Source organism: Lagenorhynchus albirostris, chromosome 3 (genome assembly GCF_949774975.1).
Source record: "Lagenorhynchus albirostris chromosome 3, mLagAlb1.1, whole genome shotgun sequence".
Classification (NCBI taxonomy): domain Eukaryota; kingdom Metazoa; phylum Chordata; class Mammalia; order Artiodactyla; family Delphinidae; genus Lagenorhynchus; species Lagenorhynchus albirostris.
Genome location: NC_083097.1, coordinates 146,647,925 through 146,674,812, shown reverse-complemented (window position 1 = coordinate 146,674,812; position 26,888 = coordinate 146,647,925). Strand labels below are relative to the sequence as shown.

The following is a 26,888-nucleotide window of genomic DNA, read 5'->3' as shown; positions in this document are numbered from 1 at the left end:
AAACAAGTAAACAATGCAAGGAATGAGAAAAAGTTTCTTCAGACTCTACATACTGCATCCCAAGAACCAAGCAAGAGCATTTGGAAGTTAAAAAAAATAAAAGCAACACAAATTTGAAGACAGAAAATAAAGTCTCTCTCCTAAAGTTTAAACAAAAAGGAATGAAGAAAAACATCCAAGAGAATCAAACAGAAGGCCTAAGAATGGATGGGAGTTAAGTAGAAGGATAAAATCTCCCCAGTAAAAGGCCCAGACCAGAGAACTGCATCTCTGGAGAACAGACCCACCGTCCACCCAGGGCCCGAGAACAAGTCTACAAGACACATAAAATTCCAGAACACCAGCAATAAAGCAATCTTAATTAGCTCTCAGAAAAACTGGTCATATACAAAGAATACACAAAAATGGAATAGACTAGGCCAACAAAGGCAGCTCACACCCAAAATTCAGAGAAAAAGATTCGGCTTACAAGGCAGCATGTAATTTGATGTCAAAAATCAAGATGTTTTCAGGTATGCAAAAAAAATCAGAATACTTCCCCCATCTATTGGGAAACTACTGGAGGATATACCACAGCAAAACAAGCAGAACAGGAATCTAGCCCTGACCATCATGCAATTGAATCCTGGTCTAACAGATGAAGGGGTCCCAAGGTTTAGTCCCTGAATGTCCTCACATAACCACCACATGCAATAAATTAACTTCCCCTATGGATCTCAAATATGTACTATTTTGGATAAATTAAGAAAATAGTCACAGAAATAATTTTGTGTTCTGGTTCAGATAAAGAACCCAGGTTGAGAAAGGCTGCTGCAGGCTATTTAACATGCCAGATTTTCTTTGGGAGTGAAAAGGCTAGGATAGGTGGATAAGAAGGTCTGATGAACATTTGATTATAATTAACTATTATCAAGAGGTGGTAAGGTAAAAGCACTAAGCCCTCTTGATGAAAAATAGATTGGTTAACTCTGAGAAGCAGAACTATTTGGAGGGGTAGGGCAGGATACTATTTTAGAGATTTTGGAATACTATTTGACACTTTTACTATGTACACGTATTTCTTTGACAAAGTACAAAGAGGATAACAGAAAGAGAAACAGTGCTACTGTATTAAAATACTGAGTTTATTTCACATGTATATTTTTGTCTCCCCACCATTTCCATTTGTCTGACCACCACTACTACTATGTCCTATCATAACATTCCATACATACTTAAAACCAAGCAAAGGGTGGAGTTCCATCTTTAAAAACTAAACAGGCATTTTGGACAACACATTCTTGGCAATGGAACCTGGACAACATTTATCAGACACGGTAGGGAAAGTTCTCACTCTGCATTATAAAAAGGACAGCCAGATATCAACTGTTACAGAAATGAAATAAGACGGAAAATTTTAACAAACTGTTTAAACTATTTTCTTAAAGAGACTTCCTCCACTGCCAGAGATCTTGAATAGCCTGGAAAAAAAAAAAAGAGAAAAGAAATGTGGTTAAAAAACCACAACACTTCATACACACCAATAAATTAAACCACGTCTCTGTACAATTCAACATATCTATTTTTCATTCTACCACCAAAAAGGTTCACTCTAGATAATTAAGAACTGATTTCAAGGAAATTTATACTTAGGCATAATTTAATTTCAAATACTTCGATTCAGGCATAAAATCATGTGATTTCTGTACGCAAAATCACTTTTATACTAATATACATTTAACAACTTAGATATTTAGGCCAATGTTGCCTCCATGTTATCTGCTTTCAGGCTGCCAGATTTAGAGAAAAACATGCACCTGTACACGGCACACATAAAAGTAAGTACACTTATCTGAAATAAACTATATAAATATACCAAAGTTACATCTTTTTTTACCTCTAGTTATATTTCCCTGATGATGTGGGATCAACAGTTCCTTATTTTGCATAATAAAATTCCTTAATTACAGTCTTATATTTTGTTTACATTTTAAGTTTATACAGTGGTCACATCCAAATTATTTCATTAATGAGAACACATACTAGCATTAGCATTATGAGACACTATATACATTTAACATGTTCTGCCATATTAGCTACTCAGACAAGCTCTTCTGGTCTGCTGAAACACAGAACACCATCTTCCATGACTAACTTGCTTTTCCATTCTTCAAGTCTAATGATTTAAAATATTATCCAGGTCTTCCCTGGTGGCACAGTGGTTCAGTCACCTGCGGACGCAGGGGACACGGGCTCGTGCCCCGGTCTGGGAAGATCCCACATGCTGTGGAGTGGCTGGGCCCGTGAGCCATGGCCGCTGAGCCTGCATGTCCGGAGCCTGTGCTCCGCAACGGGAGAGACCACAGCAGTGAGAGGCCCGCGTACCGCAAAAAAAAATAATAATAAAAAATAAAAATTAAAATAAAAAAAATTGTCCAATGACCAAAAAGAAGAGATCCCTCATCAATTTCTACATCCCTCTTCAACATATAATTCATTCTACTTGTTCTCATGCTGGTATTTAGTAACATCCATGTAAAAGAGCCAAAATCTTCAAGTGATAAAAAACATTTCAAATGACAATCATGTAAGTGCAGTATTAATTATCTACTTCAAGTTGGTGTTTCTTTTCCTATTCATGAATAATGCCTCTTAAAAAAAAACAGTCTTGATGTTTTTGTCAACTGTTCAAAGGATTCAACAAGTTCTTTTAAAGCAATGGAGAACTTCAATGACTTTTCTCTTCTTTTAATTTACGTGGTCCTACTGCTGAAGAGACATTTAAATAAGCAGGTTTCACTCAATGGATTATTTAAAAGAACTTTGGGGGCCTTTTCTTCAAAGTGTTTCAGTGCTTCAAATAAATAGGATTTTCTTAAATACTGTTTTTAAACACAGCCATTGGATTTCAAATGCAAGAGAACTGAATACCATGTCAACAAATATCAGTCATTCGCTGATCATTACGTTGAATACAAATACTGAAGAACATTTTCATGACAATCTAATGTAAAAAAAAAAAAAAAAAGCCAGATGCTACTTGACTTACGTATTATATAGAATATTGAATGGGACAGAAAACACCTTCGAATACATCATGTTTTGCTTCAACTTCGAGTAAATACTGCTTGCACCTTTATATAAACATTCAGCAAGGTTTTTATCTGTAGTCTTTCCACAAAAGGCAGTACAATTTTTTTCATTAACTCTTTAAATTCAAGAGTTTCTGCAAAAATTTGCTATTATTTCTCAGGTTCCATCTGGATTTTATTAGCCAAATCCTCATAAACAACTCTTTTGCAGAAGATAAACTGCACAAGTAATGGGAAGGTATTTTACACATTGTGATTACTTACATCTGCAGCTATGCCATAAAAATGTGACATATTCAGTGTTTTGATAATTTCATAATAGTAAACTGAGATATATTTTTTATTATTGCAGAAATTTCATCCTGGCACTTGAAAACAGCTTTCAGTTTTTAAGTCAGAAAAGATTTCTGATAGCAGTGAATTCAGTCATTTTCAGCTGCAAGACTGACGTTACGCTGTTTGGAAGGCCCTTGCAACTTTAGTTACTTTATCTTCACGTGAATTTTTCTTAATCAAAAATTTTATTTTACCACTTCCTTTGGTATTAGCTGAAAAAATTATATATCTCTTATGCTTACCTGTTATAGATGATGGTTTATATATCTCACTTTCTACCATTTTCAATACTGAATTGACAGTTACACACTGCATAGTTTTAAAAGGACTTTTATGTTTACTCAATGTCCGCAGGAAATTCACATAATTTACACTGGCTTTTTGGGATTCAAATATACACAAAAACAGAATAGCAACGAAAAGAATCGAAAAGATTGAAACTGGTCATCTCGTGACCACAACAAGGAAGGCTGAATTCACAATAAACAAGTAAAGAGTATTAAACCACTGAAAGGGTTTCAAACTGAGAAAAATAGTGCTGCCATTTTAAGTGATTTAAGTACTAAATACTGTGGTAGAAAAAGATCTCTAAATAACAAATTTGATTTATTGAAGAAAGCTGAATACAGGAGACTTAGGGAGCGCTGACAAAAACCATTAAACACAGAATATGTCCTGTATGTACATGATGCCTAGCAACCCTGTGTAACTGCTTTTACATTTTCCTTTACCATCTGCGAGTCAGCAACTATAAATAAGACAGTAAAAATAAATTTATTTTTAAAATAAATAGAATATTTATTTAGAAAATAAAAATTTTCTTCTATTGACGAAATACCTTCTTCACATTAAGAAATACAAGATCTAACTCAACTGATTTTACACTTCGGTTGATTTCAGCAAAATGTGCTTCTCATAACATCTATGGAGAAAATCATCTCTGCCAACTCACAAGAAAGCAAAGAACAGACTGACCCAAGTAGCCAAATGGAGCAGCAAGGAAAACCGCAGCTCATTTCCTTAGCCAACATAGTACCAAAAGCAAAACTGAGTTCAGTAACCAAGAGATAATTTACCAACTATATAAAAGCTGGGAAAAATGTACTAAAAAAGTTATCTCCTCAGTCTCTGCCAACTAAATTCTTTAGAGTTTCCATGTATTTAATCTGAAGTATTGTCTGTGGTTAGGAACATTTTAAAAGAAGCCAACACCTAAAGAGACTAAACAAATAGCCATAATAAGTCACAATAAAAATTTTGGATTTGATCATGTCTCCAACAAAGTTCAGTTACCTCCTGGTCAGTCATCCGGAAACAATTCTTCACATAATTGATGAATTTGGCTTCCACTTTGGGAAGGGAACCACCCTATTGAGACAAAAGCATTATTAAGGGTAAGTATAGAAACATTGTTTTTGAGGGAGATTGTTAGAAATTCCTCAAAGATTTGAGTGCTGTTTATTATATGGATCATTGTGATTCGTTCCTTGTCTCTTCAACTCCTTCATTTTAATACTGAATAAATCCTTTTTTAGGCCTAGAAAGACATGTTTGTATAACATATTAGGACCTAGGTCTTCCAGAAGTACTCTCATACTGAATAAGGTTTGTCCAAGTTTCAAATTCCCTGCCCCCACCCAGCCACTCTAAAAACACGAAGTATAAGCTATGCTTGTGATTCTTCAGGAACTCAACCATCAACTTGACTGCCTACTGTATTTATCTAACAAGTCGGCTTTATCACCATCCTCTACCACCCAGGACCAAATACATTTCACTAAACTCTGAACTTCGCCATTCCTTTCAATTATGGACACAGGGAAGAAAGCACAATAGTAGTAACACCAAATTATTTTCAAAGTTTATGTCACCAAATATTTTCAAAAATCTTGAAATGTTTATACTTATCTCTGCTCTGGAATTACCTTAACGCACTAATTTTTTCACTTTTGTTTCCTATTTTGATAACTAAATTTTGATTTTCCTTGTAACCTGAATCTTCTGTGCATTTTAAAAGGATCAAGAAGGCTTCAGGTATGGTGTAAGATACTTAACTGCCTCATCGCCTAGAAAATAAACCTCACTATAATTTACACTTTTAAATTATTGTCACATACATTCTTATTTGATTCAAATATTTATTGAGCAGCTAGGGAGATACAAAGGTGATTAAAATACGGTCAAAGAGGTGAGGCAAATGCACAAGTAATAGAAAGCAAAGTATAAGGTTCACTGGATCACAGCAGTCAAAAGAAAGTGTTTTAGGAGATCAAGAGATTGCTTCCAGCCTGGAAGGGGGGCATGGGTGGGTGGCAAAACAGGAAAGGGGATTGAGTTAAAATAGAAGACTTCAGTCTGGATTGTTGATGATACTCAGTTTGGACTATATTTGTCTCTCCTTTTCCTCTCTCCCCATCTTTGGGCTTAATTTACCAGTAGTGCCCAGGATTGTTCAATGCGCCTGCAATTAAACCAAGGAGATAGGACCATATTAAAATTAGGGGGAGGGGTATCTAAAATGTCATTTTAGAACGGTACGCAAGGGATAAAAATAAAGCAGCGATACCAGGAAGGCTAAAAGGTTTACAGTAGTACTAAAGCAAAATCAAGAAATACATTCTGGTTCTAAAATGTTAGTTTTCCAACTGACTCATAACTGCACAATGAAAGGAAATCTACGAAGCCATGTAGAAGCTAGAGAGCACAGAAAAAACATAGGGAAAGGGAGTCAGTAACTTTTCCTCACCATCCCGCATTTATTCTCAATAATTGGGGTCTGAGAATATTCACAGAATTTTAAAGTTTCTCTCAAATGTGTTTCAAGGCATTAAAACCAATTACTCCATACTCCAGAGTTCACTAAAGTTTACTAAGTGCATCCCCCCCACCCCAAATCAAGCAAGGCAAGTAGGACAAAAGCTAATCCTCTTTTCACACATTTCCACTAAGACAAAAGGAGACTAAATGTAAACACGTTAGTCACTCAAGAATTCAAGATATTATCACACGTATTGCCTGGTGACATCTTGGTGCAAATGGCAAATAGAAATGACTCAATTTGTTGGAGAATGTTTCTGACTACAGTCAAACACAAGTAATTTTTTTAAAAACTACAACACCAAGCGGCCAAAGACTACTTTTCTAGCTGTTTGCAATTTTAGAAGACTCAAACGCCCTCTGCTGGTACTGTGGCATCTCATGACCAGAACAGGTGAAGGGAAATGCTCTCATTTTAACATCTAAGGTAAGAATATATCTTACAATCAACTTACTTGTATTCCTTTTATAATGGAAAATAAAGCATATGTCACTTCAAATATGCAAGAAAATCAACAGAGACTATAAATTAATGTAAGTAACTAGTAATTCATTTTTGAGATAATTTCACACAAGGGCAAGTATATTAACTATAAAAAATGAGGAAGAGTCCTGTTCTAAACCCCAAAAAGGTAAAATTACCAATTTAGTTCCTTTAAGGAAGACAATTTTACTCACTTTTTCTATACTTGCTTGCATTTTTGCTTTAATGTCTTCTACAGAGCTAGGTCCTTTCGGTGTTTTAGGAGTTTTTTCCTGTTTTTTGAAGGATTCTTGACCCTGGGAAAAAAGGCGATTTTAACATCATAAGAACTCTTAAGACCCACTCTACCTGGATTTTCTCAACAAAATTCTTACAGTCCTTTGTAAAAACAAGTATACACCAGAATTTAGTTAAATGAATTCGTGTCTCAACAATTATTTTTAAATTATTGCTTAAGAAAGGAATAGGAAATAGTCTGAGCCTGCATTTATATTCAACACAAGGTCAGTTCTACACTTAAAGTATATTATCAAAAAAAGAAACCAGAAGGTCCCCAAGAATGAAGCAACAAAGTTACCGCAGCTTGATGCCTGGGGCCCATTCCATAGCATTTAAATGATAATCTCCCAACATGCGGCCAGCACCAGAAACTGCACTATGCGATAAACATACCTTTCAACAAGCAAGAACCCTTATATGACACAACTGTTTGTACCACAATAAAAATCTTTGTCGGCTTTCTCCCCCATTAGAAAGCCATGGCAATATACAGTTGACCCTTGAATGTCAACAGGTGACGCCAGCCCTCCACGTGGCCAAAAATCTGTGTATAACTTGTCGGCCCTCCACATCTGTGGTTCCTCTGCATCCAGATTCAACCAAACGTGGATATGCAGTACTGTAGCATTTACAAAAAAAAAAAAAAACTGTGATAAATGGACCCATGCAGTTTAAACCTATGTTGTTCAAGGGTCAACTGTCTAACTATATGACAGTGATTACCAATAAAATAATCACATCTTAGCTCTTCGACACCAGCTACAGGCGTTCTCCAAAGACCTACCAAATTTTTAAAAGTAGATTCTTCCACAGAAGAACCTAACTACTTCAATGGAGCTTGTATTTGTATGTTACCACTTACTTTTGATCTTGGTGTTGATGGTTTTGAGTCTTTTCCATTCTGGTTTGATTTTTGTGCATTTTTGGCTGGAGTATCTCGTACAGACTGCAATTACAAATTAATCTTAGTCAATGCCCCTCCCTACATAACAGACATATTAGTACAAATAAAACTGCCCCAAACCATGGCAAAAGCAGCAGTCAGGCTAAGAGAAAACCATTTCGACAAAAGATTACAAAAGGGTTAACAAACAGACAGAAGGCTATATAAAGAAAATAGATAATTCCCCACTATTAGAAAAGTTTCCAGGATAGCCCTACTCAAGAAAAATTTGAAGTATGAGATCATCTTCTCCTAAGACAATTTTCAATAACCACAAAACAAGCCAATGGCAAAAATTCCCATCATTTTGTTATTAGCTATTTCTGATAATCTTATACTACTGTATCTTACTTACTTTCTTTACTGGAGCTTTTTCTTCAGCTTCCTCATCATCAAAGTCATCATCATCATCACTACAAATGAAATAAGTCCTTATTACTGATTCAATGCACTCAACAAATCTAGAAAGCTTATCCAGGAAGTGGATGAACCTACAAGTTTAGTCATTCAAAGCATGAAGAGCTTTCAAACTTTTGTGGGTTGACAAAAGAACTGACAGCACAATCTTGAACACAAATTCATTTTCACTGCAACATTATTCACAATTACCAAGTGGTAGAAGCAACCCAGGGAATTCCCTGGCAGTCCAGTGGTCAGGACTCCGCACTTCCACTGCAGCGGGGCACAGGTTCAATCCCTGGTTGGGGAACTAAGAGATCCCGCATGCAGCACGGTGTGAGCCAACCCGCCCCCCGTCCCCAAAAAAGCAGCAACCCAAATGTTCATAAACAAATTGTAGGGAAAATGTCATATACGTATATATATCAGGGAATATGCAGTCTTAGGGAAATCCTCAAATGTAGCACATGGATGAACCTTAAGGACATTATGCTAAGTGAAAGATCAGTCACAAAAAGACAAATACTGTATGATTCCACTTATATGAGGTATCTAAAGGAATCAGTCTTTATAGAAACCAAAAGTAGACTGGTGGCTGGCAGGGGAGAGGTGGAAATGGGGACTTTTTGTTCAACGGTTATGGTTTTCAGTGTAACTAGATGAGCTTGAGACGTTACACAACAATGTGATTATGATTAACGCTACTGAACTGCACACTTAAAAAACAGTTAAGATGGGAAATATGGTGTTGTTTTTTACAACTGAAAATAAATTTTTGAAAATGAAGTTATTTAAAGAAATTAAAATAAATAGAAACATTCCAAATTCATGGACCAGTAAATATTAAGGTGGCAACTCTCCAAATTAATCTACAGATTTAACACAACCCCTAAAAGAATCCTAGCTGGTATCTCCATAGAAACTGATCCTAAAACTCACACTGAAACTCTAGGAACCCAAAGTAGCCAAAATCAATCTTGAAAAAGAACAAAGGTGAAGCATTCACATTAAGTAATTACAAACTAAAATCTATAAAAAGTACAAAGCAACAGAAATCAGAATAATGTTTCACCGGCGGAAGGATAGACATGGAACTGAAGAGTCCAAAAGTAAATATACATTTATGGTAACTATTTTCAAAAAGGGGGCAAAGACCATTCAATGGGGAAAAGTCTTTCACAAATGGTGCTGGGACTACTGGATATCCACAATCAAAAAAAAAAAAAAACTGCCTCCTACCTCACAATAGATACAAAAATCAATTCAAAACGGATAAAAGGTAAGAGCTGAAACTATAAAACTTTTTGAAGATTTGGCAATGGTTTCTTAGGTCTGATACCGAAAACAATAAAAGAAATAAACCAAACTTTATGAAATTTAAGTTTTTCTGTAAAGGACCACCAACAGAGTTTAAAGACAACCCATGGAATGGGAGAAAATGTTTGTAAATTCTACCTGATAAGGGATTTGTTTCCAAAATATATAAAAAGTTCTTACAGTTCAATAATACAAAACGAGTAAAAGTACTGCTACATGCTACAAGGATGAATCTTAAACACTGTGATAGGGCTTCCCTGGTGGCACAGTGGTTGAGAGTCCGCCTGCCGATGCAGGGGACACGGGTTCGTGCCCCAGTCCGGGAAGATCCCACATGCCGCAGAGCGGCTGGGCCCGTGAGCCATGGCCACTGAGCCTGCACATCCGGAGGCTGTGCTCTGCAACGGGAGAGGCCACAACAGTGAGAGGCCCTCGTACCGCAAAAAAAACAAAAAAAAACAAAAAAAAAACCATTGTGATAAGTTAAACAAACCAGCCACAAAAGAGCACATATTGTATGATTCCATTTATATGAAATATCCAAAACAGGCAAATCTATAAAATACAAAAAGTACATTAGTGGTTGACTAGAGCTGGGGAAGATGAGGGGTTATAGCATAGTTTCTTTCTGAGGTGATGAAATGTTCTGAAATTGGCTGCACAACTGTGCATATACACTATAAAGCACCAAACTGTACACTCTAAATGGAGGAACTGGGGGGAAAAAATCCAATCACTGGAGAAGTCCACGAATAAGTACGAATCAGCAAATGGTGGAATTGGTTTAAATTGTAATTACTTCACAAACCAAACATTATATACTGGCCAAAATGGTTTCTCTTCCACACTACATAGTCTAAATAAAAAACAGGAGTAACTTCACCCATGTGCAACCAAAGAAACACTTCTTTCCAATACAGGGGTAAAAAATCTGCTATGTTAACTGGATAAAATATCATGTAGTATACATTTAAAGGCATATAACGTCTTTTAAGTAATTTTTAACAGTGATTTGTCAATTTTGGCCCTAGCACCCAATACCTGCATGGGCTACCCCACACTAAAAAAAAGATGACAATGGTTTCTATAAAACCACTACTGTAAGCAGTTTTATTAGGATATTCCCTAATAAAATAGGAGAAAAGGGTGTTTATGGAGAACCACCCTTTGTTTTATTTTTTAAGTAACAGATATTTTCCTGGGTGGCACCTAGGCAAATCCCATTGCCACCTCAATGAAAAACAAGGAACACTCCCCACCACCCCCTCACCTGATCTGGCCCCTGTGGAAACAACACTGAACTTGTAAGAAAGCACAGCCCATGCTGCCCCAGGACCCAGCCATCACCATGAGCCACTTGGGGAATGGCCACTCTGGCCCCACGGGGGCCCCATGCCAGCCATGCTTGAACGCCTAACATTTTCAGGGCCCCCTAAAAACTGTCCTCCTAAGTCACCCCTTATAGCTCCCTGGCCACCCAGAATAATCCACCCAGGATGTATCTGTAAGCCATACTAACTTTTCTTTTTAACTTTTTATTTTATATTGGAGTATAGTTGATTAACAATGTTGTGTTGGTCATACTAACTTTTAATGTACTACATGGTCTTCAGCTTTTCTTGCTTACATCAACAGCAGTCAACCAACCCCATACCATACCCCTTCCATTCCCAGAACAGAACCAACTGATCTGCCTTTTATTTTGTGGGTTCCAAGCCTTCTTGGATTATGGCTTACAATTTCCACATAATAACTACTTTTAACTAACAAACCTTGGGGCTCCTCTTAACGTTTTCATTGCCCCCTAACCAATGGAATCTTCTAAGACTTGTTATCCTCAAGGGATCCATTAACTGCCTCTACTTATACATGTATCTGACTACCCTTTTTTCCCTTTTATGAAAACTTACCGATTTGGACCTTGTCACCATCTACACTTTTCATTCCTCCCTCACCACCTAACTTAAAAGACAGCTTAGAGAAGACATGGAAGACAAGAACGTAAACTATTTACACTGTAGTTACATCAGAAATTATCCCCATTTTAAAGACAGGAAATCTTCCAAAGCTCAGGCATAGTCAAGTAGTAACAAACACCAACTATATTGAGTTTGTTTATAAGTTTAACATGCAGGTAATTTTGAATTTTGTGTGTGTGTGTGTGTGGTATGCGGGCCTCTCACTGTTGTGGCCTCTCCCTTTGCGGAGCATAGGCTCCAGACGCACAGGCTCAGCGGCCATGGCTCACGGGCCCAGCCACTCTGCGGCATGTGGGATCCTCCCAGACGGGGGCACGAACTCGTGTCCCCTGCATTGGCAGGTGGACTCCCAACCACTGTGCCACCAGGGAAGCCCCCTGAATTTTTTAAGCATTCAACTCTTTCCTATTTTCTGCTTCCACTGTCATGCTCAAAGGCCTTTTTAAAGGGCTACCAGCTTGGCTAGTTGAGGTCACTGAAAACCTACTTTGCAGATCTGATCATCAAATTAGTGCATGTTCTCTCAGAGTCTTAGATTCCATTTCAATTGTTTTCAGTAAATATATATTGGACCAACCTGAGAAATCAAGAACAAAGCTGACAAGCAATTAAAAATTCAGTATTAATAAATTTCTGATATGGCTGCATATAGGAAAGACTAATTATGAGGAGCATTTTATTCCATAGTGTTTGTGACTTTACCATAGTCTGACCTAGTTTAACAAACATATCAAATCTTGTTCACAACCAAATTTTAAGTTCTCCAGCAAAATCCTATTCTCTTTTAGAATCTAATTTTCTCATAAGGACCAGGACAACCATATGCCAAAATCCTTTGTGGGGAAAAAAAATCCTCAAGTGACAACTTACAAAATGAATATAGCTGGAACTATTCAGATTCTCTTTATGCCCAACCCATTCATTATAAACTGTTCAGCGTAAAATACACCAGACTTAGCATGCAGTAATGTGTCCACTAAACCTTCCTCAGAAAAAAGGCACCTAGTCAAATACATCTGGGAAGTGCTGCATATTCCATCCTTTAACTCAGCTCATTTAACACAAACTGACAACCACTAATCATGATTTTGGTAAATCATTTTCATAACCCCCCATACAACAATGTCAGGTTTCTAAGAGCATACTACTTACTCTTCATCATCATCGTCGTCGTCATCATCATCATCTTCATCTTCATCAGCAGCAAGTTTTACTTTTTTCTTAAAAAATAATTGGACACACACTCGTAAGTAAGTACTAATCCAAACTACCAAACTAAAGGCCAGAATAAATTATGTATAGTAAATTGCATCTGTACCTGTGGAACCTTGCTACCACTTCCAGGGGCAGAACGCTTTCCAGATATACTTAGGAGCTTCACATCCTCCTCCTCTTCATCTTCTGACTCTGCATCTTCCTCCACAGCTAAAATAAAATTCTTTATTAGCCACTATTAAAATTCAACCAACAGCAAGAACTCAAAAAAAAACTCAAAAAAAAACAATTAAAATTCAATCAACAGCAAGAACTCAGGGCACTGATAAGACACAGTAATGAGTATTTTAAAACTCAGATTCTATTAGAAAAACAGTAAAAATAATAAAAAAAAAAGAACAAAAATTTTTAAAAGGAATTTGGTGGACTAATACTCATTACTAGGTTTTACATGCAAAACACCAGGCTTTTCTAGTTATAAATTACTAGATTCTCTCTCTCTCTCTCTTTTTTTTTTTGGTGGTATGCGGGCCTCTCACTGTTGTGGCCTCTCCCATTGCGGAGCACAGGCTCCGGACACGCAGGCTCGTGGGCCTAGCCCCTCCACAGCATGTGGGATCTTCCCTGACCGGGGCACGAACCCGTGTCTCCTGCATCGGCAGGCGGACTCTCAACCACTGCGCCACCAGGGAAGCCCCTAGATTCCCACTTGAACCTATTACAGACAGCCATACTAGAACTAAGCATGCTTTATAAAGTCCAAATTGGGAACAAAGTAACTGCATTAAAAATAAGCATCATAACATAAAAATAACATACCTACTAAGTGCTGTCCACTAATATGCACAGGCCCTGAACCACACTTCAACCGTAAGACCACAGGTGGTGTTATTTCAAAGCCCCCAAGGGAAACCTAAAAAGAAGAAATTATAAATCACTAAATATTGTGGGGGAAAAAAATGGTTACATGTTAGGTATAAAATCTGTTCATAACTTAAAAATGTTTCTGAACAAGCAAACCCATAAGCCAAATGAACAAATCAGTGAACCTGTTTTTCCCACCTCTGATAAACAAGCAGCTACCACCGCGATGATCAGTCAACACCAGTGACAGAATATGCAGCTGTGACTACTAGGAAAAAACCAAACCAAATTCCCCAATCTCCTTGTAACCTAAATGACGCTCACCTTAAGGCAACAGAATCAGAATCTGACATAAAATCCAAAGTGTAAATGTGCCCTTACCGTTGGCTGCACAGACATTTTCAAAGTTGCCAGTGTTACTTTAATTGGACTGCCTTCATAATTCATTGCCTCTGCTTCGACAATGTGCAATTCATCCTTTGCACCAGCCCCTAAACTGACCTGTGAATAGAAGAACAGTACTTCAACTTAAGTTTCCACCATTTTACAACCCCCCCAACCAGTTGTTTTAAAAAATCAGAACAATTATAAACCTTTCATTATTACCACTGATGGGAAACTGACTTGAGCACAATGTTGTTTTCAAGTTTTATGTGACTTTGACAATTTCTCATATTTGGTAAATCTTAACAATTACATAAAAATGCATTTGATGACAAAGATGTTTATGTCATCACCCACGCCTAAGTACAAACCACCTTTTACTGGCCACCTAGAAGTTAAGTAGTAGGCTATAGGCTAGTGTCTGTGGAGAACAAATAAGATTTATATTTATCACTACCCTGAAGGGCATTTTAATACAACTGTAGAAGCGAAGAACATAAATAAGGAAAGAAAAATACTGCTGTAAAATAAGTATTAATCCACACGAATAGGAACTAAGAGACTGAAATCAAGAAATGTTAAGTAGTTTATTTTGAAAAGTTTAAGTACCGTTCTTAAAGATAACTGGTGCTCATTTTCATCATTATCCACCTTAAAGTGATAATCTTTGTCGGCCTTTAGTTCACAACCTGTAAATGAAGAAAAAATTCAACTATAACAAGGAGAAAAATAACACTCAAAATTCAGTGTGTGTAACCAAAAAGTTAACTTGTGAACTAATTTTTACTATTCTAGCTACCAAAAGGCAAGGCAGAAGTACCTCTTCCTGGATTTCTTGAACACAAAATATAAACATCAAATAACATCCATACAGAGCTTTATAAATTCCACTTCCCACTACATTATTTTATGCTCAACTACACTAGTATTCTCATGTAGAAACAGAATCAAAAATTTAGTAAACCTAGAACTGAAACCAACCCTAACATACAATGTTGATAAAATCCCATATATATTTTATATATATATATATTATATATATATATTATTTTAAAGTTGAATTACCTACCAAAACTCCCAGGTGCCAAATTTAGAAATGACAATGGTTACACAAACACCTACATCAACAGCTTGCATTTACAACAGAAAAACTACAAATGTAAAAGAACTAAAACTCATTACAGGGGTCAACATTCCATCTTCGAAGTAACAGAAATGATGTACATTAAATTCTGTTCAGAAATTATGTTTAAGACAATAGAAATATCCTAGGGATACTTCCAATAGCAAGAGTTAACACAAAAATTTTGATATAAATTTTGATGTAAACTGATCAGAAACGCCAGCTTTTCAAAATGCTAGAAATAAAAGCCTTAATGCATAGTGCATATTACTACTACCATTCATGAAAAAGCAAATTGTCTTAAATACCATCAGAATTAAACTTTATTTAATTTAAATAGTCCCATTTAGTTGTCACCTAATAGTTACTGGAATAGATGCTTAACTGTTATTGCTCAATTAACAAATCTCAGCATAGTATATAAGGAAACAAAATTAATTTGGGGGAGGATTTGCACTTACTTTAAATTAAAGCCTGACACAAAGGCTTCAACAATTCAGTTTAGTGAGACTGAAAAACCAACGAAGGCCCCTTAGTATGGTACTTGGTGTGCTCGAGGGGGGGAAATCCCAAAACCCTGGCATACAATTACCAGTTTAACAGAAGGCTGCCTCCGCCAGTCTCCCTCCCTAGCCACCCCCCACCCCAAATCATTTGTAATGCATCAGATCTGGAGGCAAGGGTCATGGGGTTAGATGTAGTCTCTTCCTACAAGTGCAACCTTCGTTAAGCCACTTCGGTTCTCTGAGCGGCAGTACCTCCTCCGCGAGGTGGACGCGGTGAAACAGAAAGAGGATTCTCTAAATGAGAACTACCAGCATAGATGTTAAGCACCGAACAAAAGGCTTCCAAGAGTCCTGGAGCTACCAACCACTTCACCTAACATTTCCGGCCCACCAGCCTCAATCAAGCCCCAGGACCCCAGGCTTGGGGTGACAAGACACCAGTGAGCCCCGGATGCAGCGCCCACACCCCCCTCCTTCCCCCAACCACGTGGCAGCCACGTGCTCCCCAGCGGTCGCGGCCTCCTCACGCCGGGCCGGGCCGGGCCGCACCTCCCTTGCCCCCAGCAACCAGCCGAGGCACCGGGGCCGAAGCTCGGTCGAGAGCTCCTGACCCTGAGGCCTGAGGACAACGCCATGCTCAATTGTTCCTCTCGTCCAGAAAGGAGGCCCAAGCCTCCTCACACCACGAACCCACAAAACCTCCTACACCATCAACGCGGAGCTCAGCCTCAGGCACCCGCCCGGAATGAGAAGCCTACCAACTCACAAAACCCCAGAAAATAATTGTGCCCGGAGCTCCACCATGGGCCCCGCGTAACGGCCGAACCCTCAGCCGGTCGGTTCCACGTTACCTCAGGCCCTGGGCCTCGGACCGCTGACGCCTCAGCCTTCAGGCCGCCCCTCCTTCCCACCCCCCTCCGTGCTTCCGGCTCGCCCCTCCTGGGTCCCCATCCTGTAGGCGGCAGGACCCCGTCTGCTCGCTTCCCACTCCCTCAGGCCTCCAGCCTGCTTAGCTTTCCTCGCTAACCCAGGCCTCAGTGGGATCCCGCCCCCCCACCAAAGCCTGCAGGCCCTGCTCGGCCTCGCTCCAACCCCCCAGCAGTTACCGAAAAGATAGTTCTGGGGCCTCAGGGGGCTCATGTCCATGTCCATCGAATCTTCCATGGGTTGGTGGCACGCACTTCGGTGGGAGAGAAAGTGGACGGAGATAAAAGACTACCGTTCGAAGGAACAGTCACGCAGGACGGAATCAGACCAGGGAAAGGACGCGGGTTCCCTGCGCACATATATAGCAACCTGGAGATCTCGCGAGAGCTCCTTAAGTCCCGTCTCCGCGCCTGTGCTCCGGAGCCCCCCTCCCCGCACGGTCGCCCTCTCGCGCAAGCGCTCTTCAACCTCACTCCTTTCTACCTCGTCCCCCACCTCCTCCAGGTACTTCGCGGGCTCCCACCGAGCACGCGCACTCGTACCCCGGCCCCACCCCTCCGCCGCAGCCGCCGCCTGTGCGCACGCGTGCTTACCCCCGGTAGCGCGCGTTCCCCGCCTTCTAGCCTTCCACGTCCTCTCCGGCTCAGGCGCGCGGGCCTTGCTAGAGGAGACTGCGCAGCCCACCCTGCAAAATGGCGACGGTAACAGTTAGCTGTGTTAGGTACGGAGGGCGAGCCGGTTGTGAGTCAGAGAGCAGCTCGATTCACCTTTCTCCGTCTCCTCGTGCCTCGCAGGCCTCCAAACAAGCATAACCACTTCGGGTTTTTTGACTCGCCTGAAGGCCTGGGCGCAGAATTCATTGTTTCCCCAAAGTTAAAGCTTGAGGTGCCAGAGACAGTGGACCGTACGCAGTATTATCTGTTGGAGAGAAAAGATGTAGTTGCTGGCCAGACTTATTCGACTCTGTTTTTATCGTTCTGTCGTTTCTGAGCAAACATCTTCGAAGTTGAAATCCTTCCTCATTATGTCATTTGGGGACAAAAGGGGACTAAGTCGGCCTCTTCCACATGAGCAGGGCAGGAACCAAGCCTGGGTGATTTCTCCAGACAGAAGGTTTTAACAGGGCTATATAGCCACAACATGTCCCCACATAACGTCCTGTGAGGCACACACGACTATCCCCGCTTTGCAGACAAGGAAACGGACCGCTAGGAAGGTGCCCAAACAGATGAAGTGATTATAGACAGGGTTCTCTAGTTCGAAGTCGAATACTAACATCCAACTGAAAGAGCTCAGAGGATTATATGAGGGTCCAGTGTCTAAGGCAGTGCAGTTCTGAATCCTCAGGATTTCTAAGAATGTTCTGACCTGTAAAGAAGGCATATGACTTGTAAGAAATGCATAAACCTTAATTAGACTATTTGGAAGTGAGCCTGGAAATGAGCAACTTAAGCTACACTTTGACAAACTGAGGACCATCCCTCCCCCAACCGCAGCCCCGGGGCCCTGGTGCCCAGGATTCCCCTAGGTATCTTTTTTACGTCAATGGCCCAAACAATAAATTAAAGAAGTACTGTAAGGAATAAAAATAGTGACAGTAATTCCCTACCCGAATACAATCTACCTGAGATAAACCATAATACACATGACCCAATTATTAGTTAACAGAATGACAGTTCTGAATTTGGAGAAATCAATGCTTGCAATATGTGAATAGACTAAGCTGTTCCTCACCTTTTCCCTTCCCCCAATTGAAGAAAAGTCTTCACCAGCCTGGTTCTTGGATCTTTTAAAACGCAGAGTGTGACCGATTGCTAGAGAAAAATTGAGTCTTGCAAGGATATCTATTTAAAGGAACTGAGGAAGGCTGATAAAAAAAAGAGGACAGGACTGTGGCTGAGGAGGATTTAGACGTTTAGAATGAGAAAGTCTCAAGAGAGGAGCTACAGGATAGTGGAGAAGGGGCTAATGTTCTTTGAGCCCATGCAAGTAAAAGTTGGGACTACTTTGTAATATGTTTCTGGACTCTGGACCGTGATTATTCGATGCAGCTCTGCACAGAGCCGCAATCATTTGAGAGGCATAGCTCATGTTATATAAATACGTTTGCTGTTTTAATATTTCAGGCACTTAGATATCTCATGGAATCAAGTGGTTTAAAAAACCACTTTTTGCATTTTTCAGATTTACAAATGTAATGAATGCCCATTATCTTTTAAATAAATTAGAAGTATTTAGGCTTATACAAGTGAAAAAGTTAAATGCCCCTCTTTTCATATCCCCATTCCTATTCCCTAAGGTTAATCACTGTTAGTAGTTGAATGACTATACTTCCAGACTATATATAACGGGGGTGGGGGGGGATGGATTATATAGTTAGGGGGTTTTTTGGGTATTTTTTTAATGTGTGTGATTCATATACTGTTCAACTTGCTTTTTATACTCAAAAATATATTTTGGACATTTGTCCAAACTAGTCATAATATGGATATGTTATAATTTAACTATCCATTTCTCCGTAGATGGACACAAAAATTGTCTCCATAATTTTGCTATAAGAAATAATGCTTTCGTAAATGTTATGGACTGAATATTTGTGTTCCCCCCAAAATCATAGTTGAAAACCTAATCTTCAATGTGACTGTTTGGAGATAGAACATGGAAAAGGTGATAAAGGTTAAGTGAGGTCACAAGGATGGGCCTTAATCTATAAGCTAGGGCCCTTATAAGAAGAGGAAGAGACACACCAGAGCTTTCTCTCTCTCCACTGTGTGAAGACATAGTGAGAAGGAGGCCATCTGCAAGCCAGAAGAAAGCCCTCACCAGGAGTCGAATCCACTGGCACTTTCATCTTGGACTTCCCAGCCTCCAAAACTGTGAGAAATTTTGGTTGTTTAAGCCACCCAGTCTGTGGTATTTCGTTATGGCAGCCCAAGCAGACCACTACAGTTAAGTATCTGTACATATATCCTTTTGGATGTCTAAAAATAATTTTGTAAATATGTTCTAAGAAATGGACTTCTACGTTAAAGGGCAGGTATTTACTTACAAATATATGTACATATAAATGCATCTTTTTACTGTTTCTATAAATAGGATCATACTTTCTATATTGCTGTCTTAGTCCATTCAGACTGCTATCAAAAAAGACTGGGTAGCTTATACACAACAGAAATTTATTTCTCACAGTTCTGGAGGCTGGTAGTCCAAGATCAGAGTGCTAGCCTGGTCAAGGGAAGACTCTCTTCCAGGTTGCAAACCTCTTACTGTATCCTCACATCGTTGGAAAGGGCTAGGGGGAGCTCTGCAGAATCTCACAGAAGCACTAATCCCATTCACAAGGGCTCCACCTTCATGACCTAATCACCTCCCAAAGGCCCCACCTACTAATATTATTACTATTGGGGCTTAAGATTTCAACATGAATTTGGGGTAGGGGATACAAACATTCAGACCATAGTAATTGTTATGCAACTTCCCTTCATCTCATGTGGTTTAGCCTTCTTTCCATGGTATAATATATAGAGGCCCATTGAATTCTTTTTAGGAGTTGTATAATATTCCATAAGATAAAATATATACTATTCTTTTAATTCTAGGTTTTATTTATCTCTTCATTTGTTAACACATTCTGCGATGGAAATTTTCAAACATGCACAGAAATAGAAAGAATATGATGATGAACACCATATACCCATCACCAAACTTCAACAGTTATCAACATATAGCTAATCTTGTTTCATGTATACCCTCCCACCACCCTTCCCCCTCCACCTCCGCTGGATTCTTTTTTTTTTTAAATAAATTTACTTACTTATTTATTTATATTTTTGGCTGCATTGGGTCTTCGTTACTGCGTGTGGGCTTTCCCTAGTTGCAGCGAGCAGGAGCTACTCTTCATTGCAGTGTGCGGGCTTCTCATTGCGGTGGCTTCACTTGTTGCAGAGCACGGGCTCTAGGGCTTCAGTAGTTGTGGCTCGCGGGCTCTAGAGCGCATTCACAGTAGTTGTGGCGCACGGCCTTAGTTGCTCTGCGGCATGTGGGATCTTCCCAGACCAGGGCTCAAACCCATGCCCCCTGCATTGGCAGACGGATTCTTAACCACTTTGCCACCAGGGTAGTCCCTCTGATGGATTCTTTAAAGAAAATCCCAGACATATACATTTTCACCTTATATACTAAAGTATGAATCTTGGAGAGAGAACAATTTTTTAAAGCTTAAACATGATATCATTGATACAAGTAAAAATTTTAAATAATTCCTAATATTATGAATTATCCAGTTCAGATTTCCCCAGTTGTCTCTTATGTTTGGTTTGTTTGAATAAGGATCCAAACAAGGTCTACATGCTGTACACTGAGATGTGTTATCATTTAACATGTCCCTTTATCCCCTATCCTTTCTATAAATTAGTAGACCTACAGCTGCTCTGTCAAGTGTGGTTGCCACTAACTACATGTGGCTACTTAAATTTAAATTTCAGTAAGTCCCCTACATATGAACCTTCAAGTTGCAAACTTTCAAAGATGCGAACTGTGTTCGCATGTCCAGTCACGTTAGTTCACATGTTTCACGTACATTGTCATGTGTGTGCATCCTCTACAAGTGTTTGTGCTTTTGTGTACTTTACTGTATAGAGTACAGTAGTACAGTATCTTTATTTCAAGCCCAGGATGTCCAGAAACAAGCGTAAAAGCAGAGGTGATGTAGCTGGTACAGCTAAGAAGCACCAGCTGTTGTACTCTACTACTGGACTTTTCAAGGTACTGTACTGTAAGATTAAAAATGCTTTCTTTATGTTTTGTGTTTTTTTAATGTATCATTTGTGTGAAAAGTATTATAAACCTATTACAGTACAGTACTATATAGCCGATTGTGTTAGTTGGGTACCTAGGCTAACATTGTTGGACTTACAAACAAATTGGACTTACAAACATGCTCTCAGAAGGGAACTTGTTTGCAGGGGACTTACTGTAATTAAAATTAACTAAAATTTAAAAGTCAATTTCTCAGTCTCACAGGTTAAGTGCTTAATAGCTAAGTGGCTATTGGCTAATGGCTATGGTATTAGATATAGTATTGGATAGCACACAAAAACATTTCCATCATTGCAGAAATTTGTGTTGGACAGTTCTGATGTAGAGGCTTCACCAAGATCATGTTCACTTTCTTGACAAGACTACTTCATACATAGATGCGTAGAATACCTCATGTTGTGTCAGGGTGCACATAATGTCTGGTTGTCTCTCTTTTTGTGATGTCAAGTTCAGGTATTATCAGCTGGATTCTTCCTTTATAAAGTCTTCCATTCACCTAAGAGTTTTAACTGACCATTGCTTCCTTCCATTTTTCTAAGCTGCCTCCTTCCTTCTAATTTATCATTCCCTCTACAATTATTGGCTGAAGTTCTTCTGTAAAGGAGACTTTTCCCTTATCAACTATTTGGTTACCCTGAAAACTAGAAAAATAGTTCATAAATGATTGCATCTCTCCTTTTATTTACTTGTTTTCAGAATAATAGGTGGTACCCTGTATTTTTTCTTTTTTTAGTATCTTTATGTGCACATGAATTTAAACATAACCAGTGTTTCAATCTTCCTTCCCTTTTTTGGGGGGGAGGGATGCTCGTAATGGCCCAGTTTGGGCAGTGAGAGTCCCTTCAAGTTGGCTTTGATTCTTCGTGAAATGACTCCAATAGTCTTTGATAGCTTTCCTACTTTCTGGTATGATAGTGATCTTGGGTGGCCTTGGCCTGCAGTGGCTTGAAGCAGGATTTCGATTTCCGGCCAGAGATTGAGTTTGGGCAGTGGCAGTGAGAGTGCTGAATCCTAGCCACCAGACCACCAGGGACCAGTGACAAGGCCCTGGCCCGTCAGCTGTGTAGAAATGAATTTCCACATAGAGACAGAAAGTAGTGAAGCAAGTAAAGCGTTTGTTAGGAGGAAAAAGAGTACAGTACGTGTGGATAGACACACGGGTGGGCTCAGAGAGAGAGTTGCACCTTCATGGTAGTTTGAATTACTTTTATGGGGTATTTCTTCCAGGTTTCCTTTGACCAGTCATCTTGCTTTGCCTGGTTCTGAGTCCGTATTTAGTATATCTCAAGGTCCTCCCCTGTGTGTGTGCACATCTCTTAGCTAAGATGGATTCTAGCAAAGAGGCCTATGGGTAGTTGACATCACTTACTATGGGGTGGCGCCCCCTCCATTTTGACCTCCAAGGAGCCTTTCTGCACATGTGTAATCGGGAAGGTCTCCTTGACTTCGAGAATGAGGAATATGTGGTCTTTTATCTCTTATCTGGGCAAAGACCAGCCTCTTCCATCGTCCTGCTTTTATGGAGTGTCTGCTATTATGGAGTTTCTGGCCACGGGGGACAAACTATGAACTTCAGCTGTTTGACCTGGGCCCATCTATCTCCTGCCTCAATAGAATATTCCAGGCTAACATTATACATTTCCTGTCCTGGAGATAGATTCAGCCATTTCTTTAAGGACCCACTGAATCCTTTAGTGGGAAGTGTTAGATACAGCATTCTGGTTGTGAAAGGTGCTCATTGCTATTTAGTTAGTTGTTTTTCTAGGACTTTTTAATAGACAGAGCTAGGAAATACTCCCTTAGATGAAAGATAATATTCTATGCTCATTGTTTTGCATCTTCCTTTTTCTTTTTCCCTCACTTAGCAATATATCTTAGACATCACTCCATGGCAGCATATAAAAACTTTTTTTTCACATCCGATTTTACAGCTGCACAGTATAGATGTACCCTAGTTTATTTATCTAGTTCCCTATTAATGGACATCTGGGTTGTTTCCAGTCTTGTGCTATTACAATCAGTACAGCAATGAACAGCCTCGTGCATGCATCACTTTGTGTTTTTACTAGCTTTGGGTAGCATTATAAGGGGTCAACTTGGCTAGGCTGAACTTTCCTCTGTGTTTATTTTGGTTAGGTTGGTTGACAAGAGATATTTTCACATGAAATTTGGTAGGCAGAAGAGAAGAAGCAGGCATTTTGGTTTTTATGCCTAGAAGATTGGGGCCAGTACTTTTGTGGCTCACGCTCACGGTGGCTTATTTGCTGGCTCACCAGTTTGCCATGGGGCAAAGTCCAGGCCTGCAACTGCTCCACCTGTGATTTATGTATCACATTTTCTTTACGCATTTATCTGTTGATAGATACTTACGTTGCTTCCATGGCTTGGCTATTCCTGGAATGAACATGGGGGTGCAGATATCTTTTCGACTTAGTGTTTTCATTTTCTTCAGATAAATACCCAGAAGTAGAATTGCTGAATCATATGGTAGTTCTATTTTTAATTTTTTGAGGAACCTCCATAAATAGCTATAGCAATTTACATCCCCACCAATAGTGCACAAGTGCTCCCTTTTCTCCATAACCTCTCCTAAACTTGTTATTTCTTGTCTTTTTGATGTTAGCCATTCTAACAGGTGTGAAATGATATCTCATTGTGGTTTTGATTTCCATTCCCCTGATGATTCGTGATGTTGAGCATCTTTTCATGTGTCTGTTGGCCATCTGTCTGTGTTCTTTGGAAAAATATCTATTCAGACCCTCTGCCCATTTTTTAATCGGATTGTTTGTGTTTGTGTTTTTGTTTTGCTGTTGAGTCGTATGAGTTCTTTATGTATTTTGGGTATTAACCCCTTATAAGATATATGATTTGCAAATATTTTCTCCCATTTCATACAGTCTGTTGCTTTTTAACCTAAGGTTTGAAGCTGCAGTTTCCACTAAAATTTTTCAGTGGAGCAAAAACACCTGTTTATTGTATTGTTATTATTTTAAAAGCCACTTTTCATTGGCCATTATAATATGGATAATTCTTTACACATTTGTTCTATGTACATAATTTTATTGAATGACAAGTATATGCAAAGCACCCATGTCAGACACTGTAATTTTACTTACTCAGCACCCAGTCCTGACCCCCTTGCCCTTCTCCTCTACAGAATGGAAAGCTAATACTCTAAATCCCAGCCTCCCTCATGGTTAGCAGTAGCTCTGTGATATATTCTGGGTAAGACAAATAATTAGGAATCTGATGAGGAGAGAGACGTACAAAATCCCCTCACCCTATCTCTTTTTTCCTACCTGGAATAAGATTTCTGGAGTTGGAGTAGATATTTTATGTCCATAAGACAAAAATGATAAGGATGAAAGCTAATATGCTAAAGATGACAGAGTTAAAAATAGAAAGAGCTGGTTCTCCATGGTGTTGTAGAGCCGCTGAACCAATGTAAGCAATGCCTCCTCTGAATTTATTATATGAGAAAGAAGAAGACCCCATCTGCTCCTTGGCCACTTTCAGTAAGCTTAACACATTCCTAAATGATACAGAACTGTATTAAGTAGTACAATGATACAGTGATATTTAATATCTTATATAGAACCTCTTCTTTTAGGTAAATTTTGACTGCAAATATGCTTTCTTAAGTAAGATGCTGTTTCTTGTCTACCTTGCTCAAATTCATTGTCTAGTGTTTCTAATCAAGAGGCAGCTGGTAGGCAGCTCAGCAGCTCCGTTTACTTTCAGAAGTATTTGCACTAATCTCTTACAAGGGTGCCATTGAGTCTCTTCAAACAAAACAAAAGAAAGGTTTGGTAGGGAAGTCACTATTTCTTTTTCATTTGAAAATGTTTGGGAATGTTTTTAGTTGCAGGTGTTACAAGATGTTAAATGGGATTTTAATCATTTTCTCAGGCTTTGGGTTCAGCCTCCAGTCAGATGAAAAAGTGTATTATTGTCCATGTCAAACTTACTAGGAGGTAGCTAAACCAGTCCTATGGACTATAGCCCATCAGACATCTCCAGACTAGAGAAAAGCAACCAAGAAAGTCCTCGAGGAGAGGGGAGAGAGGATTTCTTTGAAAGGAGCTGTTGGCCTAGAGTGAGGGTTATTCTCTGCCTTTACCTCAAGCCAAGTCAGGAAGTTCCACTAGCCCCATGGATTGGAGCAAAGTGTGGCGGAGAGTTCTGAAAAACTTGACCTAGGTCCCCCCCCAGACTTTAGGTGACTCCAGAGACTGCTGCCTGACTCTTGCCTGGAAAAGTATGACGGCTAGAACCTGGCTTGAGCTGCCTATGATGGCAAAGCAAAGAGACTTGTGGTGGGCTTGGCTTACCCTTCTAGAAGTTGGCACATCCAGAAGTAGCCAAGCTAGAGAAGTCTTTTTTTTTCTTTTTTTCTTTATCTATTTTCTTATTAGTCATCCATTTTACACACATCAGTGTATACGTGTCAATCCCAATCTCCCAGTTCATCCCACCCCCACCCGCCCACCGCTTTCCCCCCTTGGTGTCCATACGTTTGTCCTCTACATCTGTGTCTCTATTTCTGCCTTGCAAACCGGTTCATCTGTACCATTTTTCTAGGTTCCACATATATGCGTTAATATACGATATTTGTTTTTCTCTTTCTGACTTACTTCACTCTGTATGACAGTCTCTAGATCCATCCACATCTCTACAAATGACCCAATTTCATTCCTTTTTATGGCTGAGTAATATTCCATTGTATATATGTACCACATCTTCTTTATCCATTCATCTGTCGATGGGCATAGAGAAGTCTTTAAAGGACTTTTCCAAGAGGACTTTGCCTGCTGTGGTGAGGCAACCCCAGACTACAAAGGCTGATTTTTTTTCCAGATTCAAATACATGGCAAAACTAGTACAAAGAATTTTTGCATACCTTTCATCTAGCTTCCTTAAATGTTAACATCTTACATAACTGCAATATAATTGTCAAAGCCAGGAGATTAGCAGTGGTACAATACTATTATCTAATCTAGAGGCCTTATACACATTTCACCAATTGTCCTGCTAATATCACTTTTCTGGTCCAGGGTTCAATGCAGAATCACACTGCACATTTAGATGTCATATCTCCTCATTCTCCTTCAATGTGAAACAGTTCCTCAGACCAGCTATCTTGTAGAATATTCTTTGTCTGGAGTTGGGCTGAGATTTCCTCATGATTAAATTTAAGTTATGCATTCTTGTTAAGAATATCACAGAAGCAATGCTGTGTCCTTCTCAGTGCATCATATCAGAAGCCACATGATGTTTTTCCCATTTCTGATGATGTTCACTTTGATCACTTGATTAGAGTGATGTTTGCCAGGTCCTTCCACTAAAGTTACTCTTTTTTCCTTTGTAATTAATAAATATCCTGTGGGGAGATCTCTGAGAGTAAGTAAACATACCGTTTTTCTAAT

At 39.3% G+C, this 26,888-nt stretch overlaps 1 protein-coding gene across 6 annotated transcripts; it reads right to left on the bottom strand.

Annotated features, from left to right (window-relative positions):
* Window positions 1–1,103: 1,103 nt before the first annotated feature.
* NPM1 (nucleophosmin 1) lies at window positions 1,104–17,371 on the bottom strand. 6 transcript variants are annotated; one of them, XR_009539667.1, is made up of 12 exons: window positions 16,824–17,105; window positions 14,698–14,777; window positions 14,086–14,205; window positions 13,660–13,753; window positions 12,944–13,050; window positions 12,778–12,845; window positions 8,286–8,343; window positions 7,850–7,933; window positions 6,903–7,004; window positions 4,701–4,775; window positions 3,029–3,113; window positions 1,104–1,460 (listed from the first exon to the last, which is right to left on the bottom strand). XR_009539667.1 is itself a non-coding variant. In XM_060144182.1 (11 exons), the coding sequence occupies exons 3-11, from the start codon at window positions 14,149–14,151 to the stop codon at window positions 1,422–1,424; spliced, it is 693 nt and encodes a 230-aa protein (XP_060000165.1). In that variant the 5' UTR covers window positions 14,152–14,205; window positions 14,698–14,777; window positions 17,238–17,371; the 3' UTR covers window positions 1,104–1,421. The 6 variants fall into 6 exon arrangements, 4 of the variants coding, with proteins under 4 accessions (XP_060000165.1, XP_060000163.1, XP_060000166.1 ...); XM_060144182.1 differs by lacking the exons at window positions 3,029–3,113; window positions 16,824–17,105 and adding an exon at window positions 17,238–17,371; XM_060144180.1 differs by lacking the exon at window positions 3,029–3,113 and having other exon boundaries at window positions 16,824–17,100.
* Window positions 17,372–26,888: the final 9,517 nt, after the last annotated feature.